Source organism: Ctenopharyngodon idella, chromosome 15, assembly GCF_019924925.1.
Source record: "Ctenopharyngodon idella isolate HZGC_01 chromosome 15, HZGC01, whole genome shotgun sequence".
NCBI classification, from domain to species: Eukaryota; Metazoa; Chordata; class Actinopteri; order Cypriniformes; family Xenocyprididae; genus Ctenopharyngodon; species Ctenopharyngodon idella.
Genome location: NC_067234.1, coordinates 8,396,768 through 8,410,383, shown reverse-complemented (window position 1 = coordinate 8,410,383; position 13,616 = coordinate 8,396,768). Strand labels below are relative to the sequence as shown.

The window sequence follows — 13,616 nt, the reverse complement described above, 5'->3', positions numbered from 1 at the left end:
ACACATAGACATAAAAGGGGGATTGAGCACCTGCCCTTTTTCTTCCTCGAGAGAAAGTGCCCTTTTTTCTGGGGTCCTTTTTTTTTGTTTGTTTGTTTTTTAATAAATGAATATATATTCCTGTTTGCACACAGCTTCCCTGTCAAACAAATATATTTACTGAATTAAAAAAATTACTATAAATCAGGTCGGCTTTGTTGAGTTTAGATGCCCTCCCACACGGCGTTCATTTCTGCATGCAATTTATTTTAATTGTGAGGGGAATTAAAATAAATTGGTAAGGAAGTCAAAGTTGTGTTAATATATTTAACGTTTTGTTTATTATTTTTTTAAATTAGAGGGCAATTAAGTGCCCTTTTTTCCACTTAAGCCCCTGCCCCCCAAAATGTCTGTGCACGTCCCTGGGTATTTTGTATATGTTTCTCTGACAGTGTCACTCTTTGTGTGTCTATACCAGTGTATCCACCGGGACGTAAAACCAGAGAACATTCTTCTGACCAAGACCAGTGTGATCAAACTATGTGATTTTGGCTTTGCTCGCATCCTCAGTAAGTGTCTTTGCCCAGCTCACTCACTCTCTATAGCCATTTATGTGCATTTAGCATCTTCACTTCATTAATGACTTATTTATACGTCCTGCCTATATCATCTGTCATGCGTCCTGAGCTCACTTTCAGAGCAGCGTGAAGCCTCACAGGTGCAGTCAGCCAGTCAGGATCTGCTTACATCATCCTTGTGTTTCAGTGTATTGTTACTATAGGCTAACACAAGGTTTATCCATCAGCATGTTGTAATCCTTTCTCTATGATGTACATGTAATTCTGAATCTGTGCGTGTGTAGCTACTTAAGCATGTTTTGGGGACAAATTTGTACCCAGAAGTAAGCTAAACATGACAAATGCTCCCAAAACCTCCTTTTGGGGATGTCCTCATTTGTATAAACAGTATGAAAGTAAAGAAAATAAAGTTGTTTTAAAATTGTAAAACTACAGAAGTTTTCTGTTATGACGTGGTTTAGGTTATAGTATTTATAACTAGCTGTGAATAAAAACAATAAAAGTCTATGTAAGTTCCCCATTTAGAAAGCTATGTAAAAAAAAAAAAAAAAAAAATGTGTGTGTGTGTGTGTGTGTGTGTGTGTGTGTGTGTGTGTGTGTGTGTGTGTGTGTGTGTCAAACAGCTGGTCCAGGTGATGATTACACAGATTATGTGGCAACACGATGGTACAGGGCCCCAGAGCTCTTGGTCGGAGACACTCAGTACGGTCCCCCAGTGGATGTCTGGGCCCTTGGTTGTGTCTTTGCTGAGCTGCTGTCTGGAAATCCTCTTTGGCCAGGACGTTCTGACGTGGATCAGTTGCACCTCATTCGACAAACGCTAGGTACTAAAAGAGAAAGAAAGAATGTTTGTGCATTGGAAGTTATATACAAAAGGGACCAAAGTCTGAGACCACTTAAAAATGTGGAATCTAGCAATTTAAATTTAAGTGAATTTAAACCAGGAAATAAACAAATTTTTAAAATTCTGAACGATTTAAAATTTAAAAAAATCCTGCCTTATAAACATTACTGACCAATCTTAGATTAGCAGTACTTTCTATGTTATCATACAATGTATATTCTTTGTTTGTATAATAAACATAAAAATAGAGTTTGTAAAAAGAAAATAGAATTTTACACAATACAATAGTGACATAAGTGGTATTTGTGGTTCTTAACGTGACATCATTTAAACATTGATTCAAGATAAAGTAACTAAAGGGTTCACAATACTTTAGTTGTAGAAATTTTAAGTACAGTCCTGTTCACATAGGCTAATGTTATCAGTTGGAATCATTACAAACCAGCTTTTTCTGTTAGCTGACTGATGTCACTGTAAAACTGAACTTTTGAACACTGTAAAATTTCTTTTCTTTTTTTTTTTGCTCAATCTGTTTATTTAACAAAATTTACAAGATAAAGATACAGGAGAATAGTAAAAAAATATTGTTCCCACTCCATCCCTCAATCCCAAAAAAGAAAAAAGTAAATGAATTAAATAAAAATTAAACTAAATTAAAAAAAATAATAATTATAGTATAATACAAAGTATGTCAAGTGTGCATAGAATATACAGTATGCTGAATCATTAAAGTTTAGAAATAAAATAATTTACCCATATATTCAGTGTGCACACATATATCAACAAACAAAACCTTAAGGTATATACATACACAGGTATCCACACATATGTAACTATATAATCACACACTCCTGAACAGATTCAAGCTACAAGACTAGAAGTACTAACATATTCAGAAAAAGAGATAATGATTGGGTCCCAGATCTCAAAAAATATACCGGTGGTGCCCTTTAATGTATGACTAATTTTTTCCAAATGAAAGAAACTTATTACATCTTGAAGAAAGTCATCAAATGATGGAGGGGAGTTTTGTTTCCATAGTTGGATAATGTGCTGTCTAGCTAATAATGTTGAAAAAGCAAAAGCGTTTGCAGTACATCCAGGCAAGCCATGAAAATTGAACAATTTCTTAAAAGAAAAAGGGCAGGTAAAAATTCTGTGCAGGGTTACACTTTATTCCAGCCCATTTAAGAATATGATCCATTGAAATTTTACCACTATATGAGCATATTACATGAAAAATCACTATTGCATGGAAATCTCCAATTCAGTCCTATGGGACATTTTGTTTTAGGGGGGGTCAATTGTATGACTAAAGTTTAGTCTAAATCTCTTTAAAAAGCCAGTTATACACTGACTCCTAACATCTAAACTTTGACGCCCTGATAGGTGACTTGATCCCACGGCATCAGCAGGTGTTCCGGTCCAATATCTTCTTTAGCGGAGTCAGCATCCCTGAGCCTGATACCATGGTAACAAATACTCACACACCTACACGTGTGTGTATATATATATATATATATAATGTGTGTATATACAGGTGCTGGTCATATAATTAGAATATCATCAAAAAGTTGATTTATTTCACTAATTCCATTCAAAAAGTGAAACTTGTATATTATATTCATTCATTCATTACACACAGACTGATATATTTCAAATGTTCATTTCTTTTAATTTTGATGATTATAACTGACAACTAAGGACAATCCCAAATTCAGTATCTCAGAAAATTAGAATATTACTTAAGACCAATACAAAGAAAGGATTTTTAGAAATCTTGGCCAACTGAAAAGTATGAACATGAAAAGTATGAACATGTACAGCACTCAATACTTAGTTGGGGCTCCTTTTGCCTGAATTACTGCAGCAATGCGGCATGGCATGGAGTCGATCAGTCTGTGGCACTGCTCAGGTGTTATAAGAGCCCAGGTTGCTCTGATAGTGGCCTTTAACTCTTCAGTCTTCCCCATGATTGTGTAGCCTACAGAACTAGACTGAGAGACCATTTAAAGGCCTTTGCAGGTGTTTTGAGTTAATTAGCTGATTAGAGTGTGGCACCAGGTGTCTTCAATATTGAACCTTTTCACAATATTCTAATTTTCTGAGATACTGAATTTGGGATTTTCCTTAGTTGTCAGTTATAATCATCAAAATTAAAAGAAATAAACATTTGAAATATATCAGTCTGTGTGTAATGAATGAATATAATATACAAGTTTCACTTTTTGAATGGAATTAGTGAAATAAATCAACTTTTTGATGATATTCTAATTATATGACCAGCACCTGTATATATATATATATATATATATATATTTGTTTTTGTTTTATGTTAAATGTAACTAAATTTGATTTTGTTGTTGTTGTAGGAGCCGCTAGAGAAGAGGTTCCATGATGTTTCTCCTCATGCTATTACTGTGATGAAGGTGAGATTTAAATGCAGACTTATAAGTCTCATATACCACTTTTCCACAGGCAGTGACACTCTTAACCTGTGCCAAAGATCGCATCTAAATTCAAAAATGGTGTGCAAATCATGAATGGCATTGGTTCTCACAATGTAGTTAAACAGTAGAGCATGACACTAACAATGCCTAGATCAGAAGACTGATTCCCAAGAAATGCATGAGCTGATAAAATGTACACCGTGAATGAAATATAAGTTACTTTGGATAAAAAGCAATGCGTAACATGAGTGTGTTAATAATGACAGAATTTTAGTTTTTGGTAAATTGAAGATAAAATCCTCACTAAGTACAGCTCTCAACACCAAGACAACAACAACAAAATAAAACTATAGCCACCAACGGCAATTATCAGAGTCCAAGAATCACAGCTCATGTAGACAATACAGTGATACAATGGCCATGTCCCTTTTCATACATAATATGAGGTTTTAGTGTCTCTGTATAGAAGAATTTTTCTATGTAATATGTAGAAAGAGACAAATAAAATTGTCTCTTTGTTTTAATTGGACAGCAGTGCATTCAGTCATGTCTGGCAACTGAACAAATATGTTTTCAAAATCATTAGGATTCATAAAAATTAAGGTAACATTTAATGATCTTTTGGAAATCTTTTTTTTTTTTTTTTTAACAAATGAATTATATTATACTTTAAAATGAAAATGAATGTATATGCAGTTTTTACTGCAATTCAACCTATTAAACCATTTTAATCTTTGAGTCCTAAAAGGATTTCTTATCCCGTGGCTCCCTCTGGTGGACAACATTTATTTCAGCCTTTATCTCTGTCATTCCCATTGTTATAAAAAGATGATAAATAGCTTTTAAAAATTGCTGTAAGCCCCAAGCATCAGAAATTCATGAAAGTTGGTATGTTTTCAAGATCTGTGAAGTTTGGACATTGCGTTCAACAATTAATCAAATTAAAATCCTTTTGAAAACTTTTTTCTCAAGGGAATCTCAGGATGGTGAATTCCCAATCAGCCTAGGTCGAGTTAGGATTAGGATTTTTCAAAATGGCGGAGAAATGTTCACTTGGAAATGGATACGCATGATTCAGGAGGAAACAAAAGATTTTAACTGTAGAGTTTCAGGATTATTAGCAAAAATGTTATTTTTTTTAATTTATGTATCCAAGACCAAGATAAATGTGTGTGTAGTCTTTTTTACGTTTGGATTTTGCATTTGGCATATAGGTCAATTTGTGAAAAAGGACTGCCAATGAAGTATCTTTGCAATTGTTTCATTAGTGACATGAAAATGCAGGACACATTTTTTTAACTTAATTTTTTTTTTTAAATCAAAAAGATATTTTTAAAAACAACAAAGGAATAAAATGCAAAAAATATTTCAATATTTTCATAAGTTGAAATTTAGGAGTTAGGGTTCGGGACAGCCACCTCCCAATTGAAAGTACCCAATAAATTATGATTTTATATGTATTACGCTTACTGATATTTTAAATATTATTGTGGGTTTCAATAGATAATAGAAGGATCTTAGTAAACATCTAAGATTTAAATGTTTAAATGCTTTTTAAATGTGTTTTTGGTTGTGGGACAGCACCAAATAAAATATAAGAAATACATTATATTTTTCTATATATGTGTGTGTATACTGCACATACTACTGTATATGTTCAGTATCTTTATACACATGCAGTACAATATCTTATCACATGTACATCTGTATGTTATGAAGTGTAGTACTGAATATAAAATTACATACATTATGATATATAATTAAATATATTGCCCTAGAGAGCACATCCACTACTATATTGTCTTTACCACGGATGTGCTGGAGGTTGAGGTTGTATTCCTGGGCAATTAGGGCCCAGCACATCAAATGTTGGTTGGAATTAGACATGCGAGAGAGAAGGATCAAGTGGTTATGACGGAAGGGCACCACCAGGAGTAGAGCCTGCGGCTTAATTTGACTCAACACGGGAAACCTCACCCGGCCCTGACACAGAAAGGATTGATTGGACAGATTGATAGCTCTTTCTCGATTCTTTCTCGATGTTTAGTGATGTAAACATCACTAGGCATAAAACTACTTCCTAAATAGTCCTCGAAATGTTGGAGAGCTAACAGCAAGGAAAGGTTCTCCTCCTTGATCCTCCTGTTCTCCTAATGAGAAATATACTTAAAATTGCACTTAAGTATACCTGACTTATACTGACAGAAAACTCAATAGTATGTAGTCTATAGTCTATAGTATATTTGGCCTATACTTGGACTCAGTCTTTTGATCAAGTTATACTTCAAAGTATATTTATAAAAGTATAGTATAAAAGTCCATTGTTTGAAAATATTGATTTATAAAGAAAACAAATATATTCCTAATTCTGAATATATTAATTTTTGTGTAGGCTAGTCCACTGATAGTGTACATTTACTTCAAATCTACTTCACTCTTTCCTCGCCATTGACTGAATTTTCGGGCTGTAAGGTAGGGGGCGCAGTTACGCATCTTCTGAAAGAGTACAGAATCTTTGGATCAAAATGCAGGAGAAGAAGAAGCTGAAACAAGTGATAGAAGATTACTAGAGATTGTATATTACAGGGAGATGAGAGGGTCTGTATCTCTTACCATTGGAGAAAGTGTAACGGCTAACTTAATCACGGCATTGTATAATGGCAGTGACATCAGTGCCCGCCGCTCAAAACTCCTTCCCTGCGTACCGCCTATGCAAACCGCCAGAGCTGGAGCGTTAGCATTAGCCGTTATGTTTTTTTGGCTAAAGGTTGCAGACTTGCCTTCCAGTGGCTTTGAGATTACTCACGCAAATGTAAAATAAAGCAATTTAATAAATAAATCAAAACTGCCTAATGTTACTGAATGAGGACTATGAAGATTTGGGGGTGTTTATGGACTCGATCTACTCCACCTGTGTTTGATCATTGTTCTGAATCCCATCCGGACATAGTCTTTGACAAACATGCAATTTTCTCAGCTTTTTGTTTAAAATGTTTCCTTTTTTTTTTTTAAATGAAACTTACCCACATTTAAGTGTTGATAAAAAAGGATTCATGAAGCTAAAATAAAATGTTTTTAAAATGGAAGGAGTTAAAGTACAGTTAAAGGTATTTCAAGTAAAAAAAAAAAAAAAAAATACCTAAATAGGAACATAGTAGTATACTTAAAGTGCAAAAATAATATTATATATAAAAAGTAAACTATAAGTGTGATGTTATGTTCACTTATAGAAAGCTTACAAGTATACTTGCACTAAACTAGTAGTTTACTGAGAGTATATTTCAAAGTGTACTTTCATATACTAAAAATGTACTACTAGTATTAAAATAGTAAACTACTAGTATGTTTATAAGTTCACTTGTAGTACAGATGCAGTACAAATGAGAAACGTAGCTGTGAACTAGTTGTGTACTTAAAGTTTACTACTGTACTGGTACACTTATAGTACACTTAAACGTATACTTCAATTGGGCCAATTTAGTCCCAAGCGGTATTAAAATAGTACACTTACAAGTGTACTACTAGTACATTGATACTAGTATACTTACTACATAAAGTATACTTAAAAATATATACTTGAACATTAAGTATACTAGATCAAATTAACTTGAAGTATACTTCTTTTTTTATATGGGTAGCTTTGTTGGCATTTTGAGAACTATTTTGAGAAGTAGCAGATAGGGTGGTCAGTTCCACGAGAGTCCTCCTGCAGCAGGACCTCTCCAGCATTGGCATCTACCTGAAGCTTGTACTGGCATGTACCTTAAAAGCATTGTCATGCTGAAAAAGTTCAGTGAGAGGTGACGTGGGAAATTCAAGTATGGCAGCTGCTTTAGCCTCAACTGGCATGACACAACCCTGGCCAACATGTCTCCCCAGGTTCATTACCATAGCCTTACCTACCTCGCACCTTCCCTCCGTAGTGCTAGGGTCTTCTTTTTGGGCAAGAGAGAATAATCCTTGAGCCTCCCAACCTAGGGTTACAGGAAACTATGTTTAACAAGTCTCTTCTGTCTGTTAACAATCCCTGCTGTCTGGTAGATGAGCAGGGCAACTTGTTTGCCGTGAGTTGCTACCCGTGTCAGTGTAGGAAGAGATCCTGGTCCCTGAGAAAGGTGGTTTGCTGCAGCTTCCATCTTTTCAACACGGTGCTTTTGCTCATACTTCATCCAGACGGAAGGCTGAATGGCCCATTCCAATCAATCGGCTGGTCAAGACTTGCTCTTGGAATACTCTGAAATATAATAACAGCAAGTATCATTCAGATACTCTGACTAGGTGTTGGCTGAGGGTCAATAGCTGGAATAGCTGGAACGATGTTATACAGGAATAGCTGGTACGGTGAAAGATGTAAAGAAACTGAGATCTCGACAGATTCTAGTGGGATGTTGTAAAAAAGCCAGTGCAGAAAATCTTTGTGCAAATTCATTGGCCGGTCTTGAAATTAAGGCCTCTCCTCATCCTACCCTCAATTACTGCAAAGGAGTGATTCGTACAAGAGAATTAAATTATGTAGAAGTAGAAGAAGATGAGATTGCTCAAGAACTGTAAAATCAAGGTGTGAAGTATGTGAAAAGAATAACAATCAAAAGAGAAGATAGAATCATTAAAACTGGCACATACGTTATTATTTTCAATAAACCACACGTACCAGAGAGAATCACTATTAGATTTATGAGTGTTCCTGTGGATTTATTCATTCCAAATCCTTTGAGAGGCTTTAATTGTCAAAAGTATGGACATGGCTCAAACAACTGCAGGAATACGAGTATGTGCTGTAATTGTGGAGAGGAGGGTCATGGCAAAGTTGTTAGAGTTTTAAATTCTTATTTTAATAAGGAATAATGTTATACATAGTGAAATCACTTTCGATAGTAATTTGCAAGTGACAGCTGTGCGTATAACACTCCAGAAAGCTATTAATACAATATACCACCAGACATGGCCCTAACACACCAAGATCTGGATAAACTTGTCTAGCAGCTTCCCCCACCCTTTATAATTATTGGGGATTTTAATAGTGGGGTGGTAATCAGAATAACGCTAGAGGCAAAAGGATTGAGGAATTCCTTGACAACCACTCTCTTTGCCTCCTAAATAATGGGTCTCAAACTTATCTACACCCTGGACATGGTACCTATTCAGCAAATGATTTTACTATCTGTCAGCCTGAGCTATTACTGAATCTTAATGGTATGTATGGCACGACCTCTGTGGAAGTGATCATTTTCCACTTATTCTAATTCTTGAAAGAAGAGAAGAAGGGTCTTGGAATTTAAAAAAAAAAGCAAAGTGGTACTTTTTTCAGTCTCAATACTATGAGAGATTTAACACTATTTCTGAAGATGATCTAGACCAGTGGTTTTCAACCTGTGGGCACACTAGGGGTCCTCAGTGATCCTCCAGGTGGGCCGCGAGATAACTTAAAATTAATTGAAATATATATATATAATTAATTAAATTTAATTATTAATACGTTACATTAAAAAAAGATACATTAAATTAATTAAAAATACACTTAAAACAAGGCACCACTCTCTCGTATGTATTCTGTGATTACTTCGGTTCAGCCCAGGCCGCTTCTCATCATGCTGCTGTGAAATATAGACTGGACGGTGGCTCAAAATGCAAACTAACTCTCTCAGTTGAAAAAAGAAAACCAGTGTCGCTAAAGGTTTTGATGGATGACGATTGTAATGAAGGTAAAGACGATTACAGTGACACACAGGAGTCGTTCATAAGGCATGCACGAGTCCGTTATTATGCGCAAACAAACCGCACATGTGCTTTCGACTCACTGATCGCTATAACATCGTATTTCTGCATGAACACAGTTCAATATATTTGCGTAGTTGTCAAAATTAATGTACTGTGAGTGTTTTATAACGGATGCTCGCCGAACAAGCAAGTCTTGGAGAAGTTTGAGAGGATCGGTGATGTTATATGTGTTTAACAATTTTGGATTTTTTGGAGGTGGGCCGTGCAGTATTGATTCGTAGAGGAGGGGGGCCTTGGCGTAAAAAAGGTTGGGAACCACTGATCTAGACCCTATTAATACTTTTACTAGTGTTTTAATGTCTATAGTTAATGATACTATCCCAGAAACATCAACCAATACAAAACATTACCATGGTTTAATGAAAACTGCAAAAAAGCTATAAAAGAGAGGGGAAAAAGCAGAAAGATCCTTTTTTCTGAAGCCCAACAACAGCAAACCTCATCAAACTAAAAATAAGCAGAGCACAAGCACGGCGAATAATAAATGAGGCTAAGAGGCAAAGTTGGAGACAATTTGTGTCCAGCATATCTACAAAGAATACTACAAAAAAGGTCTGGAATCTGATTCATGGAATGATGGGAAAGAATTGTGGACCTCAAACTCAACACGACAAACGTCAAGATGACATTTTAACTACAAAACAAGAAATTGCTAATACCCTTGCAGAAACTTTTGGGAAAAACTCATCCACTGGAAATTGCCTCCCTGCTTTTAAAGCAATTCAGGCTGCATAAGAAAAGAAAGGTGTCAACTTTTTATCTGATAATTTGGAGTCCTATAACCAACTTTTTACTGTGGAAGAACTGCTGAAGGCCATAAATAGATCACATGATACGGCTATTGGTTAAAGAATTTACCTTATACTACTTTGTGCTTTTAAAAAAATTTAACTCCACTTGGACATCAGGAATTATTCCATCATCCTGGAAAGAAGCAGTGATCATTCCCACCCCAAAAAGGATCACAGCGAACCATCCAATTATTGTCCAATTGCTTTAACAAGTTGTTTATGTAAAACAATGGAAAGGATGGTCAACGAATGACTTGTATGGATGTTGGAGTCAAATCATTTTCTAAGTGATGCTCAGTGTGGTTTTAGGAGAGGAAGAAGCACCATGGATCACCTTGTCAGTCTTGAGAATTTAAAAGAAAGGACCATGCAGTTGCTGTTTTCTTTGATATAGAGAAAGCATATGATACAACTTAGAAGTATGGTATTTTAAAGCATTTGCACCAACTTGGTTTCAGAGGACGACTGCCTTTTTATTGAAAACTTCTTATCTGACAGATTTTTTAGAGTCAGAGTAGGAAATGCTTTTTCAGATTTACATGAACAAGAGTTAGGAGTACCTCAAGGCAGTATTTTATTAGTGACTCTTTTTAGTATTGAAATAAATAATATTGCAAAAGTAATTGGACAAATGATGCACTGCAGCCTTTATGTGGATGATATCTGTATTTGTTACAGAGGTAAATGCATGCATAGCATTGAACAGAAAATTCAAATGACAATTAATAAGATGCAGTCTATAACGAATTCAACTCTTTGTATACATTTTTGTCAACTACGCTCACTCCACCTTGATCCAGAGTTGTTTTTGGATGGAGAGACAAAATTTCTGGGTATAACCTTTGATAATAAATTAACTTTTATCCCTCACCTCAAGAAATTGAAAGGCAATTGTTTTAACGTCATGAATATCTTAAAGGTTTTAGCTAAAACTAAATGGGGAGTAGAAAGCTCAGTTTTGCTAAATCTGTATAGAGTATTAATTCAGTCATGCCTGGACCATGGGAGCTTAGTTTATGGATCTGCCAGGAAATCCTATATTCATATGTTGGACACAGTTCATCATCAGGGTATACGTCTATCTCTTGGAGCCTTCAGAACATCACCAATTCAAAGTTTGTATGTTGAAGCAAATGAACCCTCCCTGGAGAATAGACGTCTTGAAGGGATAGTTCACCCAAAAATGAAAATTCTGTCATCATTTACTCCCCCTCAGGTTGTTCCAAACCTGTATAAATTTATTTGTTCTGTTGAACAAAAAGGAAGATATTTTGAAGAATGTGAGAAACGTCTCGGTTACAAAGGTAACCCTCGTTCCCTGAAGGAGGGAACGGAGACGTACGTCGGACAGACCGACGAATAGGAATCTCGCTAGAGAGGCCAATCTACTTCGAGTGTAACTACAACGAGCCAATGCACATTGGCATGCAATCATATGCATCAGCTGCTCGCCTCGCAGCGCGGGTATATAACGAGCAGCAGGTGCGTTGCATCTTCAGGTTTTCGCTGAGGAGCCGAACCGGATAGGCGGCAGCATCAGCGGGGTACAGCGACTGTGGCGACGGGACGTACGTCTCCGTTCCCTCCTTCAGGGAACGAGGGTTACCTTTGTAACCGAGACGTTCCCATTCAGTCGGTCACGTTCGACGTACGTCGGACAGACCGACGAATAGGAATCCCTACCAAAGCGCCACAGGGGCTGCCCTCTTCCAGCGCTCTGTTGTAAGCCACCTGAACCCCCTTGCCTACGGACGGTGGGACAGGGCTAACACAGAGAGTGTCAATCACTGCTGTTCCCCAAAACCCATTCAGTGAGACTATTGGATAACGCTGGGAAAGCGTACCCTTCCGCTGGGAAAGCGTACCCTTCCGCTGGGAAAGGAACGCTGCGGAAGCCACATCCTTCCCGAAGGAGTTAAGTGGAGAAGTACATATGGACTAACCCGTAGGCTGTACTACATATGGAAGAACTGGGGTGACTCCAACTCGATGAGAGGTGGGTTCTCCCAGAGGGAAAGACACGGGCTTCGTTTAGGAGCAACCGTGGAACTAGACATATGGGATCCCAGTAGGGTCACACATATGGTACCCAGCCTAAACCCGGTTCTCAAGGATACAACGGAGTATAGGCCTAGCGCCAGACGTTCCGCCACGTCGGCTGCCGAAGGGAGATCGGAGGACTCAACAGGGTCTGCCTTGTAGGGACTCTCTGGAGAAAAAAGCGCATGTAAGCGCAGCAAGCCGACACTAAGCCGGGGCCTCTCCGTGCCTCTGACCTGAGGTGAGAACACGGGAGGAGACCGGCTCGACACGAAGGCTATAGAATCTAGCGAACGTGTTAGGTGTCGCCCAGCCCGCAGCTCTACAGATGTCTGTAGCGAGGCGCCACGAGCCAGCGCCCAGGAAGATGCGACGCCTCTCGTGGAGTGCGCATGCAACCTGAGCGGGCAGGGCACGCCCTGAGCTTGGTAAGCCAGGGCGATGGCATCCACTATCCAGTGGGCCATCCTCTGCTTGGAGACAGCCTTTCCCTTCTGCTGGCCTCCGTAACAGACAAGAGCTGGTCTGAGGTCCTGAAGCTTTGAGTTCTGTCTATGTACAGTCGCAAAGCGCGAACTGGACAGAGCAAAGCCAGGGCTGGGTCTGCCTCCTCCGAGGGCAGCGCTTGCAGGCTCACTACCTGGTCCCTGAAGGGAGGAGTGGTAGGAACCTTGGGCACAAGCCAGGCCGGGGTCTCAGTACCACATGGCCGTCACCCGGCCCGAACTCCAGGCACGATTCGTCGACCGAAAAAGACTGCAGGTCCCCTACCCTCTTGATGGAGGCCAATGCAACCAGCAGCAAAGTCTTCATAGACAGAATCTTTAAGTCTGCTGATTGCAAGGGCTCAAAGGGAGCAATCTGAAGTGCTCTCAGCACCAGAGCAAGGTCCCAAGAGGGTATGGAGGGAGGATGAGGAGGATTTAACCGCCTCGCCCCCCTAAGGAACCTGACGACCAGGTCGTGCTGACCAACAGATTTGCCATCTATGTGGTCATGATATGCGGAGATAGCAGCAGTATGGACTTTGAGGGTGGAGGGGGACAGCCTACGCTCCAACCCCTGCTGCAAGAAGGAAAGCACGACACCGATCGAGCATCTTCGGGGGTCCTCTCGACGAGAAGAACACCACTCGACGAACAGGTTCCACTTCAAG

General features: G+C 38.2%; 1 protein-coding gene across 1 annotated transcript in view; it reads left to right on the top strand.

Moving 5' to 3' along the window:
- The window catches only part of LOC127495356 (cyclin-dependent kinase-like 1), a 63,332-nt gene that overhangs the window by 7,110 nt on the left and 42,606 nt on the right, over positions 1-13,616 (top strand). Inside the window, exons 5-8 of the mRNA XM_051862154.1 lie at positions 458-548; positions 1,181-1,381; positions 2,791-2,873; positions 3,774-3,830. Of these exons, the coding sequence (XP_051718114.1) occupies positions 458-548; positions 1,181-1,381; positions 2,791-2,873; positions 3,774-3,830 (432 nt within the window). The remainder of the gene's footprint in view (positions 1-457; positions 549-1,180; positions 1,382-2,790; positions 2,874-3,773; positions 3,831-13,616) is intronic.